Genomic DNA, 22,367 nt, shown 5'->3' with positions numbered 1-22,367 from the left:
GCAGGTGTCTGACCTAAGCCTGTGTGTGGCTCCTTCTTCCCCTTGCAAGAGAGCAGCCGTCACCATCCGTGCTGCTCTAAACGAAAGCAGAGAGAGAGGAGGAGGAGGAGGAGGAGGAGGAGAGTCAGTGTAAACGACTGGGGATGAAAGAAGTATAAGGACGGGACTGAAGGAGGAGAAAGGCACGACATCGCGATCGAGGCACCTCAGCGGCAGACCCCGTCCACAAGAAGCACGGATACAAGGAGTAAAAAGAAAGCGCTTGGCGTTCCACTGGGAAGGAAACGCATTATTATCACAGACACAGGGTATGTTCAATACCACAGGTCCACAACATCCAGCAGACAGACGGGGCGTGTTTGCGCGTGAGCAGAGGCTATGTTGTGCACATGATGTGATTGATGTCTGTGAGGCAGCCACGTTATAGTCATCATAATAAACTGGATCAGAATGAAGATGTGCTGTGATAGTGTGGAGTGGTGACGGGTCCACTCCGTTTTGCCTTGCGGCCGGGACAACATAAGCTCCATCCTTAATAGGCCGATGGAATATCACGTCTTGAACGTACGCGAACGGCAAACAGAAAGCTTATAGGCCTATATGTGAAAGTTTTCACGTTTCTCTGTTTTTTGTGTGTGCATATTGGCATGGTTTGTCTGAAGCCCTAAATGCACACAGGAAGCTCAAGTTGCACTACTCTTCCTCTCTGCTTGACGTATGCCATCCTGCACAGTGTACACAAGAAGCCATCATGCGTATTAGCTTACTTATTATCGTAGGCCGATGTTACATTTTAAAAACTATTAATTACAATGGTGCTACTATTCTGCAAGGTGCATGGACCCGTGTTGTCTGAGGGCCTGAGCTGCACGTCGTGGACGTCCCCATATTAGTTTTAATGACAACTTTACGTTGTCAGTGTTGTTGATTCAAACGACCATGCAACTGTAGTCCTATCTGAATTACTTTATCACCATATCGTGGATTGAGTACCATATGACAGTTGGTACGTTATCCAACTGATGCCACTCGCATGACTAACAGGTCATTTTGACCTGTTTTTGAGATTTAGAAATGGAATTAGAATAGTCAGGAAACACACAAAACATTTTATTTCATATTTACAAAACGTCTCAAATGGTAGAAAAAAACAAGACTTTGCTTGTATGATAAGGAAAAATCATGAAAGGGAAAAATTCTCAGAGTTTCCTGAGCAAATCCAAACCACCTAAAAATCTCAAAACCAGGTTCAGTCATGCGAGTGTTAAGGATAACTGCTGGGATGTTTCACTGTTGATAGAACATAGTGACCTACTGTATGTCAACCAACATAGGCTATGTTGTTTGACTGAACATACTATTACGTGCCCTGACACTGTCTGTACAATTAACAGCCTCATAGCCAGTGCCTAAACATTCATTCATTTATATCTATATATATTCATGGTTCATAATATACTCTTTGCTAATCCATTCAGTCCAAGTGCAGGCAAGGTCAGACTTAAGTGTAGCTATCTATTTCACTACTAGGCCTATATAAAAGTATTTTATCCATTTCACTAGTTACTTTTACTTTCCCTCTAACAACTGAAATCTCAAAGGGAAGGGGATCAATAAAGGTCTGTCTGTGTGTTGTTATTGATAACTGGTGGCCTGTTTGCATCAAGTAGACCTACTTAATAGGTTACGCAACATTATCAATCATGACATTCTCTCATTATAGATTATTATTTCACTTTATTTCACTGACAAGACATAGGTTTATTTTTGAAGTTCACCAATGGGCTACAATTATTCCCTCATGACAAACAAACCTGTCCTGTATAGAAGTTATGGTTCGCTAAGTTGAGCTCAGCTGTGTTCTCAACTTCTCACTCATTATCTTGCATTATCTTTTCAGTAGGTATGGCAGATGCAGAGCTGGACTTCCAGACAGGCGATGCAGGGGCATCCGCCACGTTCCCCATGCAGTGCTCTGCGAAAAAACGGCTTTGTCGTCCTGAAAGGCAGACCCTGCAAGATTGTCGAGATGTCCACTTCAAAGACTGGCAAGCACGGTCATGCCAAGGTAAGCATATAAGCTAACAATTTGTGGGACTTGACCTGGTAATACTAAAGGACCACCTGTTTCGAATGATATCAACGCACAAATGGTGAAAAAGTCCGATTGAATGCGAAGAGAGCAGTCGAAGCTGGTGAAAGGACACTAGGTCACTTCAAGATTCGTTGTGGTTCTAAAACAGCATGTGCAAACATAGCATAACTAGTCTTTACTAGTGTGTTTACTGTTTAGTGTCTGGCATGCTCATCATCACTTGCTTGTTAAGCATAATACATATGGTTGTAACAACGCATTCTTTGGGGGTGTCATGTCACCCCATATCATGTAATTTACCAGGGTCCCCGTGGGCTCCTTTTTGAGGGGTGTTCCTGTAAGATGCTCGAACTTCTGGCTTTGTCCGGGGCCTCAAATGTCCGGGCTCTGAAGCGTGGCCTACATCTTGGCACAAAGCGCTCAGGGTCACACTGGCCAAGCTCCGCGTGACCCTTAATCTTCTGTCGTAGACTTGTATGTCCTCCTTAGACCTTCAGCTCCTTTGCAGCAAGCCAGTCCAGTGTGTTATCGTCTAGGTCAATTAAGCCACGACAATGACACACTGGACTGTCTGAAGACGCTTAATGAAATTAACTCATAAACAGCACCGCTCACTTAACGTGTCATTTTCCCCTCTATAGCCGATCTACAAGCTCACAGTATGTCATGTTACACCTGTTTGTGAGCTTGTAGATCTGCGGTTTTGCAGAATGTTCGCCTCCAGAATAGGGGTGTGGAGGTTCAAGTAGTTACTCTCTCTTCAAAGTCCAAAATAATATGTTTAGGTGCCTCACTATATGGTTAAATCCATTTAATCATAATAATACACATTTACAGCTTCTGTTATTATTATGTTATTATCTGCTGTTATTATATATGGGTGGGGAGGAGTATAAAATTGGGGATGATGTTGATGATGAGGTTATTGCTCAAAGGGACTCAGTGGCAGTAATGGAGGGAACCGGGGAGAGGATATTTCATACTTCATGGTATGTATTTGTGTTGAGTGTGTACGTCAGTTTACACACATATGTGGCAGTACAGTTGGCCAATAAGAGTGACTGTGTATGTACAGTACAACACAGACAATATTCAGTGTCCATTGTGCTTGCAGGTCCACATGGTGGGTATTGACATATTCTCTGGTAAGAAGCATGAGGATATCTGTCCTTCCACTCACAACATGGATGTCCCCAACATCAAGAGAATGGATTATCAGGTGAGTCCTATAGGATAGGATGGGGGAGGGGGGGGATAAGTGTTCCCTGAGAAAAAAAAATAGGATTGAAAGGGGAAGTTTAAAGTTAACACATGAACCCTAGCATCCGCTGTGTCCCTATTCTGGGGTGAACTTTGAGAGAAAATAGCAAGCTCCCAACGCATCGCAACACGGTGCATTTTGAGCTTGTAGATTGATGGTAAAAGGAATTTGTCGTTAGATTCTGTGTTGAGCGAAAAAAGTAGCAGACCACAGGTTTATAGGGTTTAAATTATTTAAACTAAGTGCACAGTCTACAGTACATTCCTCCTAGTGGAAAAGGGGTTTGCGTGTTTCTCATCCCACAGATTCCATCATTCTACATTTGTAATCTACTGTATAACCTGATGTTTAAAAACAATACTATTTGATGCATTGAAAGTAGACTGATGATGAGACTATTCAGTGATCCATCCATCCATCCATCCATCTTCAACTGCTTATCCGGAATCGGGTCACGGGGGTAACAGTTTCAACTGAGACTTCCAGATTTCCTTATCCTGAGAAACCTCCTCCACTCCCTCTGGGAGTATACCGAGGCGTTCCCAGGCCAGTTTGGAGATATAATCCTTCCATCTGGTCTTAGGTCTGCCATGGGGTCTCCTCCCAGTGGGACGTGCATCGAGGACCTTCCTAGGAAGGCGCTCGGGGGGCATCCGTACTAGATGCCCGAACCACCTAAGCTGACTCCTTTCCAAGTGAAGGAGCAGCGGTTCTACTCCAAGTCTCTCTCGGGTGATTGAACGTCTCACCCTATCTCTAAGGGAGATACCAGCCACCCTTCTGAGAAAACTCATTTCGGCCGCTTGTACCCGAGACCTTATACTTTCGGTCATGACCCACGCTTTTGCTCGAAAGACAGAGCGCTTTGCCTTACGGATCAACTCTTTTTTTCTTCACAACGTGATGACAAAACTGTCATTCAGTCAAATGAGTAGGATGCGTATCTCTCCCCTCTCACTTCCTACACCCCTTCCATTCTCCATCTTATTTCTTCTCTGTCATGCCCTCTCATGGCTCATGCTGGCCCCTCTGTGTGTCTCTCTAGCTGATAGGGATTCAAGATGGCTATCTGACCCTGCTCCAGGACTCTGGCGAGTTGAGAGAGGACCTGAAGCTTCCAGACGGAGACCTGGGCAAAGAGATTGAGAGCAAGCATGAAGCTGGAGAGGAGATGCTGGTCAGTATTGTCTGTCACTTGCGGTGATCTGAAATATGTTGTTGTTGTTTATATTTACATCTTATCACATACCCAGCCTTTATTTATCTGCCCTGAATGAGGGAAGTGATCAAATAAAATGAAATAGAGGGTGATAAGCTCTAAGATTATCAGATATCGCAGTAGTATCTGACCAATCTGTGCAAGATTAATTGCTCCCGTGCACTGAACTCAAACATTTCAAACATGGATGAAAATCGGCCACCAAACACGGTTGCTGCAGATGTTGTGGTAGAATTCATGGCTGAGAAGACAAGTTTATTTAGCTGCAAAGGAACCAAAATCTAGCTTAAAACCTTCAACAATTCGTTGAGACGATACAATGTCTCCACGATATGCCTTTTCAGAGATATCGTATATATCGTGATACAATTGGGGGAACCTTGTAAACAATCCTGTTTAATTGTTAATACAGAGATTCATTGGAGAATTCAATTTAAACCTGCATTTTGGTCTAAATCAGTAGTTCTCAAACGTTAAAATGTCAAGGTAAACCTCCACTTAACGGGTCCATTTGGTTTCATTTGTATACTGTCAGAGTTACATACTTGTAAAGTTCAATTTACACCTCCCAAAAAGAACCCAGAGAGTCTAGTTTTTGTCAAGTAACTTGAAAAATAACAAAAAAACCAATGTGAAAAAGAATTGTGATAAAATTGTGTGTGACATGTCCTCTTAGATTACGGTCCTACACGCGATGGAAGAGGAGGCAGCAATTGCCATCAAAGCCATGGGTAAATAAAGCACTGCAGGTAAATGGAGAGAGCTACAGCAGTGCTGTGTGTGTGTGTGTGTGTGCGCGTGCGCGCATGCGTGCAAGTGGATGTATGTTAAACCACATGACACCAGCATGTGTTATACTGGTTCTGTGTGTATGATATGTAAATACAGTATGTGCTGTTCAACTGTGGTCACTAAGAAGAAAGTCTGTTACCATGGTAAACCCTATTTTTGACGTTTGACTTACTATGTTAAAAAGTAAAATCGCCCATGTAAATGCATTTGCACTAATTCGTTTTTTTGTTATCCATCAAAACATGTTTTTCGCACATTCACCCATAACAAAACTTTTCTGGCAATCACTATTGCTACTTTTTTTTTTTATTAGTCAGCCAAGATCATAAGCTTCCTATATTTTACAGGATAAATTGTAATTCATGAACCAATACTGAGCACATTGAAAGTGTCTGGATTGTGTAGCTAAATGTATGTTTCTAAGACTTATGTTACCATGGGTATAAGGGAAAGGCAATACCCCTTATGCACTTTTAGTTAACATTACTAGTCTATGTATCATATTTATTTATGTCACAGGTTTTCAACCGGTGGTCTGCAGACCCTTGGTGGTCCATGGAGATATTGTAGGTGGTCCCTGGCTATTCATTTAGGGGGAAAAAAGTAATTTGCCTTTTTAAAATTTACTTGTATTTGCTACTCTTCGTTCTTGTGTGCTTGTGAATAATATTTTGACAGAGGACTTGGCTTGTCCTGTTTGTTCCAGGTAAAAAAAATAAAAAATACTTTTGTAAATTACATTTTCTGCCAATGCATTCAAATGTGTCTGTATCCAACAAAAAATGTTGGATAAAAACGAGATCCATGCACTTTACTGGTAATGAAATGCTTTGAAAACTGACACTATTGTCAGGTGGGTCCCCAGTTTGCACGTAGTCAGGATGGTGGTACCTGGGTCAAAATCTGTTGAAAACCACTGCTTTAAGTCATATATATTTCAATACTCATGGTAGTTTCGTTTTTGTCCCGTTTTTTTTTTCTTTCTTTTTTTTGACGGATTGTATTTTTATTTAAGAATTCTGTCAAATAACAAGTGGGTCAAACTTTATTTTACAGCCTGATCAATTCTGCATCACTGAGTGTGTACTGAATATTTTTAACACAGTAGTGTATCTCATACCTGGTCCTCTAAAAGCAATACAGCAGCAGCATTATTACTGTCATTACAGCTTTGGGTCAAAGCTTCCCAATGTGTGAATGAATGGACCATAATAAAGCGCTTTAAGTTCACAACTTGCTTAGAAAAGCCATCCATTATCATCTCCATGCACTTTCTTACATGTGGGCTGTAGAATAAAGTTCTATTCTGTACAAGTTTTCTGTAGTGTAACTTTTATTCTTGTTAAAGGAGTAGTTCACCCCAAAATGACTTTTTTTCTATTGATTACTCATGCCATGGAGAGTAGAGTTCAATAATAGTTTTAGTTTTTTGTCGCATTCCTAAGACAAAAATGTGATAACAATAAATTTACCCCCATTCGTTCCGGGTGGGGACCCGTTTCGAAACGGGTCCCCATCCGGAATCAATGGGGGTAAATTTACTCGAATCAAATTTTTGTCTTAGGAATGTGACAAAAACCAAAATATATTATTGAACTCTACTCTCCATGGCATGAGTAATCAATAGAAAAAGTCATTTTGGGGGTGAACTACTCCTTTAAGTCCTCTCACCCCCTTTTCCTTCTCTCGCTCTTTAAGCTGCAGTAGGTCTACCTCTCGCTCCGCATTTTCTTTCAATCCCAGTTTCAGGGGCAAACAAGACGCACTGGACAGGGGGAAGGGGATTGCCACATCAATGCGACTCCCGCTTTTCCTTCATTTCGTATTTATTCATATTTTCTATCCCTCCCAAGTCCTCTCTTGCACTGTACTTTCTGACCGTAAGTAGTTTATTAAATAATTGAGAAAATGGTGAAAACGAAAAATGCTATAACGTATTGTCTATGATTATACTCACATGTACGTACCACATTTAAGGCAAGAAGCACAGGGGGAGATAGAGGGTAGAAAGATAAGGTTCAAAGGAAAGGTTTTCTTTTCCCCCTGATTTATCAAGGGCTTCAACACTAGAATTGCATTGTATATATTCGGTTTTGACCCATCACATACCAAGGTTTGATGAGTGTGCTCTATGTGGCACACTGGCCCTAGTTTAATATTGTTGCGCACCGTTATCACCGGAAAGCTATGTTAAGCAACGGTTATAAGGATAGTTTATCCAGATCCAGGTTTTCCCCTATTCTTCCTCAAGTAGGGTTAAAGAAACTCAAATGTGTTGTGCTTGTGTTGGATATCTGAACCACATTGCGTAGAACACAAAGGTTTCTCTGCATTTACGCATTACATCATCTAAAGACCCTCTTCTCCTTTCTCACATTTCTGTTCTGCGGCCCTACAGAGCAGTTTGAAGATATGACTGGATAATCCGACATCATCTCTAACTTTGTATTGGGAATCCAGTACCAGTAGGATCGGAAAGGTCATGGCATTGTGATGTCTTTAACCTTTTTATGTACATCAAGTCCAAACTACAGATCGTTTCAAGAACCGGAATTAAAGATGACACAAATTGTTAGAAATGGCGTGTGATTTGTTGTTTGTTTACTTAAAGAACATAAAATCTTTTAAAATGGCATAGATACAAATAACAGAAGGGGGAAAAAGATGTAATAACAAACAAAAAAAAATAGCTGTACTTAACAGGATAAATTGCCTTTTTATAACATCCAGCTTTGTGAGGGCTAAGGCCACTTTTTACTATGTCACACTGATCAAGGATTTTACTGCTAAAATAAAATTCACAATAGATTGGAAATTAATATTTTCTTAGATTCAAATTAATGCATTTCATTGTACAATGAGCCATGTTTAAAAGATAAAACATTTTCAAAACAAACACATAGCATATCCTTTTTAATTTATATAAACTGAAGCTGGATGTTGACTTAAGCACAGATGTGAAAGATATAGATGAAGCCAGGGGATTGCTGACCACTGATACACAAACTACGAAGTGAAAAAACAAAGCCCAAAAAGAACATACAATACTACTTTACAAGAGACAACGCTTAACACCCAGTAATTTGGGGCTATTCTTTTCAAACACCTGAACTTTGAAGAAGTTGTTTCTGTTATTAATCCAAGTGATTCCGCGGGTATTTTAGGGAGCCAATGAAATCTCAGTGATCACCATTGGTGATGTTAGCTTACTGGGTGGGGTGCAACCCTCACTTGCCATGGTGATAGAATCTCTGTCCACTCTGGGCATGGGGCAGAAAGGCATGGCGGGGTGCTGGTTGAGGAGAGCTCTGGAACTGGGCCTGGAAACACAGTTATGGAAAAATGTTACCACAATGTTACAGGAGTCAAAATAGAACTAAAGACATGAAAGTGTTGTTCAGAATCAACTTTGTCACATCACAGGTTTACAGGTGTAAAACAGTGGGTGAAATTATTTTGTGAAAACTCCATCGTTTTGTTAATTCCATTAAAAAAAGAAAGGGAAGAAGGCGGCGGGGCCAGGAGAGAGAAGTGTTGTGTAACCACAACCAGTGTCAAACCAGCATGCAGCAAGTGCCCATTGTTTTCCACCATTTCAGCGTATTATTTACAACCGTCCATATTCACAGGGCTGCCGTTTTGCTCTTAAAGTCGTACGCTAAAGGCAATCGATTGTGACAGAGGCTTGTGTATTTCTCAAGGGTTTACCTTGGCTGTAGGGATCTGGACTGCCATTGAGGGTGTGGGGAGCAGGCCAGCAGCAGAGGCATGTAGGGCTTGAGGATGCATGGGTCTCAACGCACCCTGAAAGAACATCGTGAATTCATGAATAGGGCTTTATTATAAGACTGGGAGGGAACGATGACGATGCCAACTCCAAGCTGCTATTAGCTCAAATGAAATATTGGAGCTCTTGTCTAAATAGCTTGTTATCACTCTACGTATGGGTATGTTACAACTACAGCACAGAAAAGAAATGTCATCCTGTGGACACCTTGGACAGTAAGATGACCTTGACTTCGCTGATGACCTGGCCCTTCTTTCCCACACCCAACATCAAATGCAGGAGAAGACAAACGTAGTCTTAGCCATCTCAACACGCCTTGGCCTCTCCAGTCAGAGGAAAGAGGTCCTCAAAATGAACACTGACAGCGTTATCCCATCACACACGAAGGTAAAGCACTAGGTGGAGCTTAACCTATCTGGGCCGTATTGTCGATAAACTGGGCAGGACCGACGCAGACGTGAAATTTCGGATTGGCAAGGCAAGAGCAGCTTTCCATCAGCTGAAGAATGTCTTGGGATCCTCAGATCTGCCCATAAACACCAAGATCAGGATCTTTAATTCCATAGTGAAGTATGGAGCAGAAACTGTGAGAACAACTGTTAACACCATAAAGAAAATCCAACACCTGCTTTAGAAGAATCCTCTGAATCCACTGGCCTAACACAATCAGTAACCTGGAACCGTGGCAGTGAATAGAAAAAAATCCTCCAAAGACACACTGGCGATGGATTTATAGCCACACTCTTCGCAAGCCGGCATCTAATATCACAAGATACGCCCTGTTCTGGAACCCGATAGGGAGAAGGAAAATGGCAGACAAGAAACACCTGGTGGCTTAACCTGGATGGAGATGTGAAGAGATCTGGCCACACATCAGGACCGTGAAGACTGGAGAGCACTTGTTCATGGTCCAAAGTTGGGCTATATGCAATGCATTGACTAACCTCCTCCAGACACCAACTATTAAGATGAAACATGAATCTGAAAGTTGATTGTTTTTTTTGTATATAATAAAAAAATATATACATTCATGTTTGACTTATTACAGAAGCCTGAAACTGATAACATATCCCCCCAGACTTTCCACTGCATGTCTAGGAGGATTAAGTGGGACTACTCTCAATTTCAACAGAGTTCGGGGACTTACGGCATCAGTGAAGCCTGACTGTTGGTTGGCATGCTCTAACTGCTTCTGGAGTGGTATTCCCGCTCCTGTGATGAATCCTATAGGAGAAATGGAACAAAGGAAATGGATAACAACTAATAAAACAACTTCTTTAATATAATAACTCCAAAGTTTTATGACAGTGTTAATCTGGTAGATATCCTAGCATTGGATAAAATTATTAAATTGTCATAAATAAATTCTCAAGAGAACTGAATATGCCGAGGGTAGTGGGGGGGTTACTACTAGGCTGATAGCTGAACGGACCTGGCTGGGAGGTGAAGTGGCCGTGGACAGGGTAGCCAGCCTGCTGGTGGGGAAGGTACTGCATGGCCTGAAATGCAGATGCACCACCTGTGGGAGGAAGAGATTACAACAGTCAAATTTCACTGAACGAATCATGCTGCAATGTGACTAATCTAATGACTGAGCTCTGGATCTGTGCATGGGGGCCACCTCGGGTACAAATACTAACAAACTAAATGAAAGGATGTTGATCTATTGAAATACACATTACACGTCCTGGTAGTTCCGCTACTGGTTTCCTGCCGTCGATCACAGACGTTAAACACACGATGCATGTGAGCCATACCTCTGATCTGAGAGCTGCTGGCGAAGCTGACGGGCACAGAGGGTCCGGCAGCATACGTGGAGGGATGCTGGCTCTGGGATACACCATAGGGCTCATGAACCCCCTGACTTCCGCTGAACTGCCCGTGTTCTGCCGAACTTGTGCTGAACCCCTGTGTCTGGTAATGACGCCCCTGGAGAAAATAAGTGGAAACGGTTGGATACACACTGCTCCAACAGTATAGGTTTTAGACACATGCTGACGTCACAAGCCAGCTGATCCTTTAATTTGTATTTTGCATAATGGTATCAACATTCTTGGCCTTTTGGCTGGAGCCAGCTGTTTTGTCAGTCAGGGTGTTCGGGCTGGCGAGGACCCATAGCAGCTGCAAGAATGATTGTATCAGACACCCAGCCTATACGTAGGTGTCGCCATTCTTTTTGAAGTGGTCCATGTATGGAGATCTGTGCTCGTACACATAAAGTAACTGACGTCACGGACATACAAGGAGATGTGCAAGTGTGTTGTGTTTTCACCGCTCACTTTGCACTGGTGCGATTTCTTAATTGAGAAGAGGGGAAGATTAAGGATATGCAAACTTCTCTGTGGGATTCAGAAGAAAATGTTTTTAGGAATCTCCACTGTCGCATGTGTGGCACTCACCGGGAGGACAGGGGTTTGGAACAGCTGTTTACTGCGCTCTCCCATCAGTTGACCAGGTCTGTTGTGGTTGACTGGACTGCCTAAGGAAAGAGAAACATCGAGAGAAAATAAGTAGCCTAACAGAAATCACACAGCTGAGATGATTAAATATATTTGAGGGGAAAGGAGCAATAGGAATATTAGGTTAGGTACATAAAAACAAAAACAATGTAGGCGACTGATCTGTGATGCATACAAACTAATAACCCCTTACCTTGCATGGTGATGAGGTGCTGTCCTGGGTGCATAGGTAGACTGGGTTGGTAGCTGGAGGACGTCAATGTTGTGATATCGCTGGATAAGGATGTTAACGGATAGAACCTTTCAGTCAGTTACAACCTGGTATCGTTTTAAAACCACAGCATTGTCATTGCACTGATGTAATGGATGAATTCAGTACCTCTGCTCCTTTCTTCGTCTCTTCTCCTCCTCGTGGAGGACTTTCTTTAGCTGTAGGAAGAGCTGATGTTTCTCCTCTTGGAGTCCCTGCAGCTTCTCCCCCATTTTCATCACCTGAGGGAGAGGTGACGGACCACCACAGCGAGCGAGACAGTGTTATTCATGCTAGAGGAACACAAGGCTAAAGTTGTAGTGCAAGCTGTAGTGAGTTATGTTAATCAGTGACCAAGGACAGGTGAAACTGCAACTCATTCTGCCATTGCACGGCAGCAATGTGGTATTTAGCATGACAAGTATTATGTTGCCTGGTGTGAAAAAACAATAATCCTGGTGTACATCTCCCCAACCTGTTCTTTAGTTTCATCCAAAGACATCCTCTCCTCTATTTCTTTTGTCCTCTTCCTTTCTTCTTCCTCCTTCATTTTCTGCTCCATCATTTTGTCCACCTCTTCCTCCTCTGAGAATGGAGAATCATAGTGACATTATACGGTCCGTAGAACTGTCAACCACCAGTCCTGTCTTATATTTCATCAGTGGTTGTCAGTAACAAAGTATGTTTTATTTGCATAATGTACTTGAGTAACTTGTTTGAAATATCTGTACTTTACATGAGTATTTGTATTTTTGGATAAAAGTAAAAAGTTATTAATTAACCAGCCCTATTTCAAAAATAGTGAAAATAACAAATCTACAAGCGCAAACAACAAAATGATTTGAAATGTGTACTTTTGAATACGAAAGAATATATATTTTTAAGCAAGTACTCCAGTTGAGTGATATTTGACCAGGAGTATCAATACATTTTGATTCTGTACATTGCTATATTCAGTAAATTGCATGAAATACAAACAGCTGGATGGTGAACTAGGGTTGAAATAAGGTCACCCCTGGCGGGACTTCCCCTATTTCTAACAAATATCAGGGACGCCCAGAAAAAGATAAAATCTCACTGTGTACAAGTATACACAGTTTTTGTCTATTATATTAACCACTTGAACCCCAGCAATCATATTCAGGCCTGGGAGGAACATACCATTAGCCACAATAAATTGAAAGCTATGCGTTGTGAGCTTGTAGATCGTCTATTTTGGCAAAAAGATTTGGTGTAGAAAGAAAATAGAAGTCCAAGTACAGAGACAACGCGGGTCCAGTTTAAGTCTAGAGGGTTTAAGACAGTGGTCACAAGTCACAACAACCTGTATTATAGCAAATGTTAATGCATATGGGCTGTTTTCACTTGTTCATTGTTTTATTCCCAAAAAGAAGGAACAAACAAAGTGTGCATTATCAGATTCCCATTTCAAGGGACCAAGGGTCCTATTTTCGTCCATGCTAAACCCTAAACAACTGAACCTCTACCTTTTTTTTTACTGTTTTGAAAAACATTTTAAAATACTTCAAATAGCCAATCTACATCGACACATTGTGAGCTTGTCGATCAGCTATTTGAATTATTTAAAAACGTTTTTCAAAATAGTGAAAAACAAAAAAAAAGGCAAAGACGTTTAGGGGTTTAGGGTTTCACTTGAGCTAGCCCTGAATGACCATAACAGGTCTAGAACTGAGTGTTCAAAAGGAACCAAATGGACCCAGAGTTAGGGTCGTTTCTTACTCTTATAAGGAGCCTAACTAATTTCGGTTCGGGAGGGCTCCCCGACCCGAAATTATTTAAGTTCGGGGGGAGTCCATTCATACTTTCTTAACGGCTAGTGCCGAAGTCGCTTGTAAATATTGGAGGTCCATGGCATGACAACGTTTGTGGCCGATACATGAGCATTGCAGGGCAGATACATATCTGACTGGCCCTTGCGCTGCACGCTGAATGACTGGAGGTCAACACTAGCTAAGTTGTGTTTAAGCTTTTCTTTTCTCTTTAAAACGGTCGCCGACTAGCGAGACATGCAGCAAAGCTGTGTGTGTGACTGTGTGTGTGTGTGTGTGTGTGAGTGTGTGTGTGTGTGTGTGTTGCGTGCGTGCCTCCCAGTCCATCACTCTCGTCTCCAGCCAGAGCGAGAACCAGCTGACAGTGTTTCCGCTCTGCGACACTCAATAGTCAATACACGGCCACACAAGCATTTGGAAGTCGGCGTGTCTCCCTCCCAAACGACCGCTGTTTCCTTGGCTTCACAGCCGAAAATATTAAATTGGAGCCGGGCTGAATTAATGAGAAGACACCGCTGAGTACCGAAATTAAGTCGGGAGGTCACAACATTTCGGCAGCACCGAGGAACCGAGTTTAGTCGGTTGACGCCCCTCGAACCGGGGGAGGCGAACCATATTTGGGTTCGCCTAGTGCCGAACCGAAATAAGTTAGGCTCTTTATAAGAGTGGACTCGTAATAAATATGCCATGGTGTCATTGTAAATAAGTTTCATACTGTACATATTCTGAAGAAAACCTGGAGACTAGGCATTTCTTTAATTGGGTCTTATGATCAAAATGAGAACATTATAATGGAGTGTAAATCTAAAATTTCCCACGGACAAGACCAAGTTTTTGCCACAGACACATCTGTCCGTGTAGGGACATATTGATGACCCCTGCACGGGACGGTTAACTTGGCAAACCCTGGGGTGCCGGTGAACCCACCTTGTCTCTTGCGCTCCCTCTCCCTCATGATGTGCTTGTGGAGGGCTCGTGCCATCGCATTGGACAGCTTGGGTCTCTCCAGAAGGGCGGGCATGGTGACAGGCAGTGGCGGTGCCAGCTTATATGGCACAAGGAAAAAAATACGTGTGGGTGATAAACGAGGCAGATAGGTGGTGATGTAAAGTAACTATAAGTAAGTACACTTTTTTAGGTATTTGTAGCTTACTTGAGTATTTCCAATACTTTTTCGAATACTTTAGGTCTACTCCACTACATGATCTCGGATCCAAATATTGTACTTTTACTCCACTACATTTATTTGAAAACTTTACTAGTTACTTTGTAGATTTAAGACATACATAAACCACTTCAACCCTATATACATTTTAACCATTTGAAAATAGCCGACGTGCAACATTGTGAGCTTGTAGATCTGCTATTTTCAAACGGTTTTAATACATTAGATAAAAAACATTCTTCATAATGAGTACCTTTACTTTTGGTACATTAAGTGCATTTTGATGCCAATACTTTTGTGCTTTTACTCAAGTAAATTCCGGACTTTTACTTGTAACAGAGTATTTTTACATAGCAGTAAAACATGTAAGTACTTTTTCCACCACTACTAACAACGCAGATCTCAATGGCCTAATTGGCTGCAGGTCAGGAAGGCTAGTAACGTACTAACCTAACGTGAACCTTTATGGTCTTCCTAACGTTCACATGTAGAGTTTGATTGTGTAAATGATACCACGTTCTGTTGGAAGAAGGTTGTTCTGGTTAACCATCATATTGATATTTCAACAAATAAAATGATAAGCTAGCTAACCAGCTAACGCTAACGCTATGGTGGTGTCAAATAAAATAACAACGGATATCTTACTTTCGTTTCTTTAAGTGTGAGTTGTATGATAAGAAGCTATCATCCACCCTCTGTCTTGACTTTGTTTTTATCTGTGTTTGTATGGGAATTCAACCAAATAAAATCACAACAACGTCCCAGAAATGCGTAGTAAACATAGCAGAGCCGCTGTGTAAACACAGCTCTGAGTGAAATGACTACACTTCCGGTGTTAAAAGATGATTTCCGGGTTTCCTTATTCCTTGGTTTCCTTCGAATGGAATTCTGGAACTTGTGGTTTCCATCTACTATCACACTAGCACTGGATCAAGAAGGCAAGACTATATCATCAATCATAGATGTATTTTATCGATTTTTACATTTGCAGATACGAGTAAAAGTAAAAGTCAGACTCGATAAAAAATACACCTATTATAGTCTTCATCCAAGGCTAGCATCACACAATGTACCATTTTACTAAATGATTTGTGAAATCGTAATTTAATGGGTCTTAAATAAATTATTATTGAGCGATTAATGTATTACAACGTAGTTAGGCTGTATGAGTGAGTGTATGTGCGTTGTCATCAAGACGAGGGCTGAATCAAGTTGATTCTGTGTAGGTAAAACAGCTATAGATGAACAGCTGAGTCATTCACAGGGTGTCACAAATAACAACTTTGAGAGGTATTGGTCCTCAACATCACTTTGGCTTTATTTGAAACCAGAAGACCTACCTAAACTGGTCAGATTACAATCCATTCAGAAAGCATCACTTAAACCAGTAGTTACTTTTCACAGCTCGGACTAAATAAAAATATTCCTGAGTTTGTTGTATGCCTGGTTTTTACCATCCTCACTCCTTTCAGAGCAGCTATGAAAAATGCTTAAGATGCTAGACTTGAGTTTCATGCAATCAGGATCTGCATGTTAAATTAGTACATTTCATGAGTGCACTTGCATTTTGCCTGAAAAAGCTTGATCATGTCTAAATGAATTATTTTTCAACCCATAGTCAACAACTTCAGAATTAATATTTCAATGTAGAATACAGAAAGGCACACATTTCTGAATGTGGTAAAATTACTATAAATAATTAAAGCATTAATTTATAACCCACATTTTTCAGAGCATTTCAATTCCAGACCACTGATTGTGTTCATTAATGATTGAATTATTCTCCATCCATCATACAACGGTATTGCCTGCTGAAAATGGCAGATCTACAAGTCAAGTTCACATGTTGCATCTGCTATTTATGGCACAAAATATAAGCTTAAAACAGTTTCACCTCATCACAAATTGTTGGTCTGAACTAGGCTTTAGGTGTGTTCCCAGACTCCCCACTATGATGCCATGGGGTTAAAAAAAAGACAGGAACAATATTTGGCTTTTATCACATTTTATCATGTATGGTCATGAGTGGAGAGAAAGAGCCAGTAATACAGCTTAATACCGGGTTCATATCTTCTTAAAAAAGAGAAAAGAAAAAAAAACATAAGAGAAAATTGCACTCAGCTTTACAACACCTTTAGAAATTAAGCCATCTAAAATTAATAATTAACAACGATAATCATAATAGCATTCAAAGTAATCTTCTTGAACCACTGAAAGCAGAAACAGAGGGAAGGGTGATTGTTTAGTCTGAATTATATTACTCCACTCAAAAGGTCAGCAGCAAGGCAGGAAACTAACGTTCACAAGTTAAAGTGAACAAACTTAACGTTAAGATAAGACTCCTGTATTGCAGTTGGTTACCTGCCAAAGTTGCTGATAGACAAATTTAGCAGCCACAGACAAAATTTACCTGCCTTTGGCTGGTGGCTACTGTTAATTTCCCACTCTGATCAGATGCAGTCCAACCTCAAACCTGCCATGGCTGAACCAAACTAGGTATTAAAAAAATAAACACCAAACTTCCAAGCCAAAAATTATAATAAAAAGAATAAAAACCCCAAATTACATTCACATACTAAATCTTTCACCTCTTACCTTTAAGATAAGTACAATGGTCTAATTCTAACACAGATTTCAAAGTGTTTTTTTCCTTTCCTTTTAAGTGAGATCAATACACTACACATATACAAAACAAAAACTGGCCACTTAACCCTCAACCAAAGACCTTAGTGAAAACATAACTGGAGGAAAATACAATTCAGACATAAGAATAACGCAAATAAACAAGGGGGGGGGGGGGGGGCTGTTGGTGAAAGTGCATTTGACATTTACTCTGGGAATTCTAGGCTGCTGAGCTGGATTTTAATATTTCAATTAATGGTAGAGGTTGTGGGGGTGAATGGGTGAGGACAAGATCAGATTTCCCTTTGGCTGTCCCCATACACGCTCTCATCACTGTAGGCAATGTAGAGGAAAAAGTCCTCTTCATGGTGTTCCTGAAACCCAGAAAGACATGCATAGTAAAAAACAAAAAACAACAAAAAAACAGTAAAGCTTTTGGTTTAGCATAGATGTGCTTTAACATTTATCATGGAAATAGTTACAAATAATTCCTACCTGGTACAACAGTCCCATGGTAGCGGAGGTGGGTGGAATGACGTTGTTTACAAAGAAGAACAGAGCATCCTCAGCTCGCAAGTGAATTCTTTTCCGGATGAGGAAGTAAAACTGTCCCACTATCAAAGAGAATGAGGGGAACATTTTAACCAAAGTTATGACAATATCAGAGTGTTGACACATTTGCCAGGTATGTGACATCTAATAATGAAACTGGGTGGTTCCCTGCTATACCTGTAAGGTCAGAGGGCACAAGGTATTTCTTCTTGTCCAGATCTCCTATTCTTGCTTTGGGGGCCTTCTCCACAATTACCTAATAAGGAAGAAAATAACAATTAGTTAGAAAAATAATATATATACTTTTATATACTATTATTGATGAATGTAGTTTCCTTTCAGAAAAAGACACATATTATGATACAAGGTTGTTTGTTTCCCAACTCCCCAGAAAGGGGTAATGCTTGATAATAAAAAATCTCTCTCTCAACTTAAAACTCAAGCCAATTGATTAATTTCTATGATTAGTACAGCATTATAAAAACATGAGCCAAGCACATATACTCTTAAAACTCAAGCCAATTGATTAATTTCTATGATTGGTACAGCATTATAAAAAACATGAGCCAAGCCTATATATTCTGCTTTATTCAAATAACCAACCAGGTACAAATTCCAATACGATCACAAATAGGCTAGGCAACTTGAAAACAGACTGGTTGACTCTACTGCCCAGTAGGGAAGTGTAATTGGTAGGTGGGGGAAGGGCCCAAGTGAAACAAAATCTACAAAGACCAAAGATAAAGAAACAATATGGTTCTGTTCTGTCTCTAGTTCAACCAAGGCCTTACTCTGAATATGCAATTATCTCTGCCAGGCCTAGTCCAGGGACAGAGATTATATCTTTCCTCTTTGTGCCAGTATGTGAGAATCTGGAGGGAATCTCACAAACCAAACCAGTGGATCTATCAGCGTTGAATGAAATGTGTGCATACTACCAGTAGTCTACCATGTTTTGGCCACTCTTGAACCATAAGTCTAATAAAATTTCATTTTTATGGATATCTCCCCATAGGCGATGCCCTGCCAAATTATATATTTTTTGATTTTCTTCAAACCACACCTTTTGCAAACTCAAACTGCTACACATTATCTCTGGAGTCATATGATAAATATTTATTGTACCGATTGAGCCAAATTAGGTCCACGTGATCTCAGGAGTAATGTGACAATGAGCCAGCGTTAACAGCTTTTTGACATTCTGTCTGCAATTTGCTTCAGTGGAGGGGCCTATTTCTTATCCCCTAGCCATGTGCAACTCCCAATCAATCCCAAATTGGAATAGCATGTTCTGAGGCCTCTATTGAGTGCACCCCCAAACTTGATTTAATTTCTACTCATAAAGGGTACCACAAAATGTTAAAATTTGAACGGTGGGTGATAGATTTGCTATCTCCCCTGCAGCTTCCACAGATACTGTGGCTGAAACCGACGACATACACAGTCCTGGGTAGTTATGTGCTCTGCAGAACACCCCTTTCTAGTTTAGACGGTAGGGAAATGCAGAATATCTTTTATGACATTGAAAAAGCATTACTAGCTAACTAGAAGTGTTACTAGCTAGTTACAATACAAATATGACGTCAGATAAAGTAAACGTTTAAAAATGGGCACATTGACACTTGACACCTAATGGTTTAATTACTACAAGGGGTTAAAAGACGACCTGAGGCTAGTGCAACGTAAACAACACCTATTTTAGGATCCACTGCCGATACGATTTCAAGATGTAGGCTGTGGCATTTGGCCCAGTAAGGTAAGCCCACTCACTATACATCTTGGACTTTATCAGCATTTCGTGTTGACACTACTAGTAATAATTTTGAGGTATTTGTGATTTGTGATGTGGTATTTCCAATTTTCAGTAATTTGAGTTCTACTCCACTACATCTCAGAGGCAAATAGCCTATTGTACTTTTACTCCACTACAATTATTTGAAAAGGTTTAGTTACTTATATACATTTCGGCCATGAAAATAGCCGATCTACAAGCTCGAGCATTGTGAGCTTGTAGATCTTATTTTCACAAGTTTTCTTTACATTTGCAAACTTGTGAAATGGGACATTCTACATAATGACAGAGTACTTTCTACTATATTATTTTGATGCCAATTACCAATACTTTTGTAGTTTTACTCAAGCAATTTAGAATACCAGACGTTTACTTTAAACAGAGTATTCGTACATTGCAGTATTGATACTTTCCCACCACTGTTTATCTATTTATCGCGCAATGTGTAACAAAAACCATTCCAGCAGATTAGTAGTAAATTAACCTAACAGCAGCTTCAGTTTCAGTTTCAGCAGCAGCAGGCCCTGTCTGTGTTGTTGACTAAACTTAACGCGACGTGCCCGAACCCAACACACACTGTCAACCAGAGATTGAGAAAACCAATATTGACACAGTAGTGTTGCAGATAATACCATAGAAAATGTACCTAATGTGGTCATCTAAGGGCGTTTCTCTTTCGTCATTTCTTTGTCGAATGTGGATTTAAAACGTCGCAACTTCAAATTAAACTGCGGTCACAACATGGTTAACGACTATAACGCAGCAAGGCAGAAAAAGCGTTATTTTCAAAAGGGGAAAAGTGTCGACGTCCTATTTATATGATGAAAACGCATCGGTTTTTGTCGAGTGAATGGATATTCTGGTTAAGTTTAGCCTTTAGCCGAACGAGCAGTTGGTGGTAGCTAGCTAGTATGCTAACGTTTGCTACTTACTGGAACCCTGTCGGGATACTTCTTCCTTATTTTCTCGCCCTCGGACCGTCTCTTTTCAAAGGGATGCTCCTCTTTGTATTGAAACTTCATTGTTAGAGAGGGGTAAATGGCAGACAGACAGCTGGTCTCTCTGAACCCTGTGAGTTAGATAAACAACTGCGCTCGATTGAAAGCCTTCTGGTCTGATAATAGCAGAGACACGACACAAACAAACGTTGCTAAGTGTTAGCACTGTCTGCTTCAGCTCAGCTGTTTTCCCAGTGCGTCTGCGGCGGAGGGATACAATAACAACATGACGTAGGGAAGGACAAATACCTGCGTTTTGTACGGAATAAAGCGCAATGCTGATCAATAGAAGCCGTTTACTCAATAATTGAGATGCGTTTCGTATCTAGGGTGACGTTTGGACGCGTTCGCCGTTAAAGGGATACTTTCGATTGGTACTATTTTATTTTGATCAACCCCTGCGCGAAACGCAGAGTCAGTGAGAGAGGGCTGTGAAGCGGCGTCCTTGTCATATGACCGAGGCCCTGCAGTAACACAGGCGCCTGATAGAAACTACTGTACACATGAGACAGCAGGGATAGTGACGGTGTGGCATGGCCTGTGTGTGGTAAGAACTGTGTGTGGTGTTGTTCACATAATTGAGGTATTCCCCATAGTACAGTTAAGTCATGCACCACAATAGTTTCATCAGGTTTTTCAGGAACTACCTCATGTTTTTATACAATATATATCCCCTATCTTCTATGACTATGGCCCTGACACAGCAAGGTGACAAGGACTGTGACAGGGTTCAAGAGTGTCAACCCTTGACATTTTATATTTAGACCACTGACCTAGTAGCATCACGGTTCGATACTTTTTCGATACAAAAAATAAACAGAACATTTTTATAACTACGTATTTTTTAGTTTTAACTTTGAACAATAGGGTACCCAACCTCTAGGGTAGTGGTTCTCTAAGTGGGCTCTGCGGACCCCAAGGGGTCCTCGAGGGGGTTACAGGGGAATTTGGATGTGGAGTGGTATTGTATTGTTCGGTACAGGGTATTTCGGTTCGATATGTTGCACCCCTAATATACACACACACACACACACACACACTTTTATATGTGAGAGAGAGATTAATGTAGAAGACATATTACTTTATTCTTCATATAGATAAATAGCCAATGAGGAAGCAACGTTCTTGGTGACGACACCAAAGGCAACACACTATAGGCTAGTTCTTGCCCAACTTTATAGAGTAACCCCAAACCCCAACTTTATAGAGTAGCCTAACCCCAAAAGTCCATTGAGTTCAATGGAGGAGTGATGCAGCCTTAGGATTCGTCAATCTTCATTTGACATCACGTATAGCCTATCAATAGGCAAAAACACTTGCAATTTCCCAGAATTGCACCTTTCTAGTCATTATAATACCTAATGAATACAGCCTACAGTACACTGTATATACACTTCTCACAAGCTCGGAAACATAACTTAGTTTGATTATTTCTCCCCTTCACTAAAACCAATTGGTATCATTTAGTCATCGATTAGTCATCTTTACAATGAGGTTTGTAAGGATTGTTCAACCTTGGACCCCAATATGCTTCAGTTGGTACTCGCGCTTGTTTTGAGTGACCTGTAATGGAAAGATGCCAAGT

At 40.8% G+C, this 22,367-nt stretch overlaps 3 protein-coding genes across 6 annotated transcripts; 1 reads left to right on the top strand and 2 right to left on the bottom strand.

Annotated features, from left to right (window-relative positions):
• Positions 1–1,661: 1,661 nt before the first annotated feature.
• LOC308297706 (eukaryotic translation initiation factor 5A-1-like) lies at positions 1,662–5,314 on the top strand (the record flags this gene model as incomplete). The annotated part of the gene is given in 5 exon segments (XM_080741259.1): positions 1,662–1,973; positions 1,975–2,068; positions 3,210–3,314; positions 4,402–4,533; positions 5,252–5,314. Coding segments are annotated over 5 exon segments (462 nt in total). The 5' UTR covers positions 1,662–1,905.
• A 2,637-nt stretch (positions 5,315–7,951) lies between these two features.
• Positions 7,952–15,614, bottom strand: gps2 (G protein pathway suppressor 2). Of its 4 annotated transcripts, XM_080741902.1 has the most exons (12): positions 15,464–15,614; positions 15,269–15,337; positions 14,581–14,698; positions 12,339–12,448; positions 11,993–12,105; positions 11,807–11,913; positions 11,554–11,633; positions 10,912–11,083; positions 10,587–10,673; positions 10,302–10,378; positions 9,076–9,171; positions 7,952–8,687 (listed from the first exon to the last, which is right to left on the bottom strand). In XM_080741902.1, exons 3-12 carry the CDS (start codon positions 14,672–14,674, stop codon positions 8,595–8,597), a joined length of 1,029 nt encoding a protein of 342 aa, XP_080598028.1. In that variant the 5' UTR covers positions 14,675–14,698; positions 15,269–15,337; positions 15,464–15,614; the 3' UTR covers positions 7,952–8,594. The 4 variants fall into 4 exon arrangements, with proteins under 4 accessions (XP_080598028.1, XP_080598027.1, XP_080598029.1 ...); XM_080741901.1 differs by lacking the exon at positions 15,269–15,337; XM_080741903.1 differs by lacking the exon at positions 15,269–15,337 and having other exon boundaries at positions 11,807–11,886.
• Positions 15,615–16,111: 497 nt separating this feature from the next.
• LOC308297759 (gamma-aminobutyric acid receptor-associated protein) lies at positions 16,112–20,960 on the bottom strand. Its single transcript, XM_080741323.1, has 4 exons — positions 20,717–20,960; positions 18,170–18,248; positions 17,936–18,054; positions 16,112–17,814 (listed from the first exon to the last, which is right to left on the bottom strand). Exons 1-4 carry the CDS (start codon positions 20,804–20,806, stop codon positions 17,734–17,736), a joined length of 369 nt encoding a protein of 122 aa, XP_080597449.1. The 5' UTR covers positions 20,807–20,960; the 3' UTR covers positions 16,112–17,733.
• Positions 20,961–22,367: the final 1,407 nt, after the last annotated feature.

Source organism: Nannobrachium achirus (genome assembly GCF_963921795.1).
Source record: "Nannobrachium achirus genome assembly, chromosome: 14".
In the NCBI taxonomy this organism is placed as follows: Eukaryota; Metazoa; Chordata; class Actinopteri; order Myctophiformes; family Myctophidae; genus Nannobrachium; species Nannobrachium achirus.
The sequence above is the reverse complement of the archived record's forward strand: the minus strand, read 5'-3'. Positions and strand labels throughout refer to the sequence as shown.

What these genes read in the sequence shown, in the direction of transcription:
- gps2 (XM_080741902.1), bottom strand. Translation starts at nt 14,674, where the DNA reads ATGCCCGCCCTTCTGGAGAGACCCAAGCTGTCCAATGCGATGGCACGA. An exon ending in AGACGAAGAAAGGAGCAGAG is followed by an intron (nt 11,914 to 11,992) that starts GTACTGAATTCA and finishes ACTGACTGAAAG; the next exon opens with GTTCTATCCGTTAACATCCT. An exon ending in CAGCAGCTCTCAGATCAGAG is followed by an intron (nt 10,674 to 10,911) that starts GTATGGCTCACA and finishes TTCCTCCCACAG; the next exon opens with GTGGTGCATCTGCATTTCAG.
- LOC308297759 (XM_080741323.1), bottom strand. Translation starts at nt 20,806, where the DNA reads ATGAAGTTTCAATACAAAGAGGAGCATCCCTTTGAAAAGAGACGGTCC. An exon ending in AGTATCCCGACAGGGTTCCA is followed by an intron (nt 18,249 to 20,716) that starts GTAAGTAGCAAA and finishes CTTCCTTATTAG; the next exon opens with GTAATTGTGGAGAAGGCCCC. An exon ending in CCATGGGACTGTTGTACCAG is followed by an intron (nt 17,815 to 17,935) that starts GTAGGAATTATT and finishes TCTGGGTTTCAG; the next exon opens with GAACACCATGAAGAGGACTT.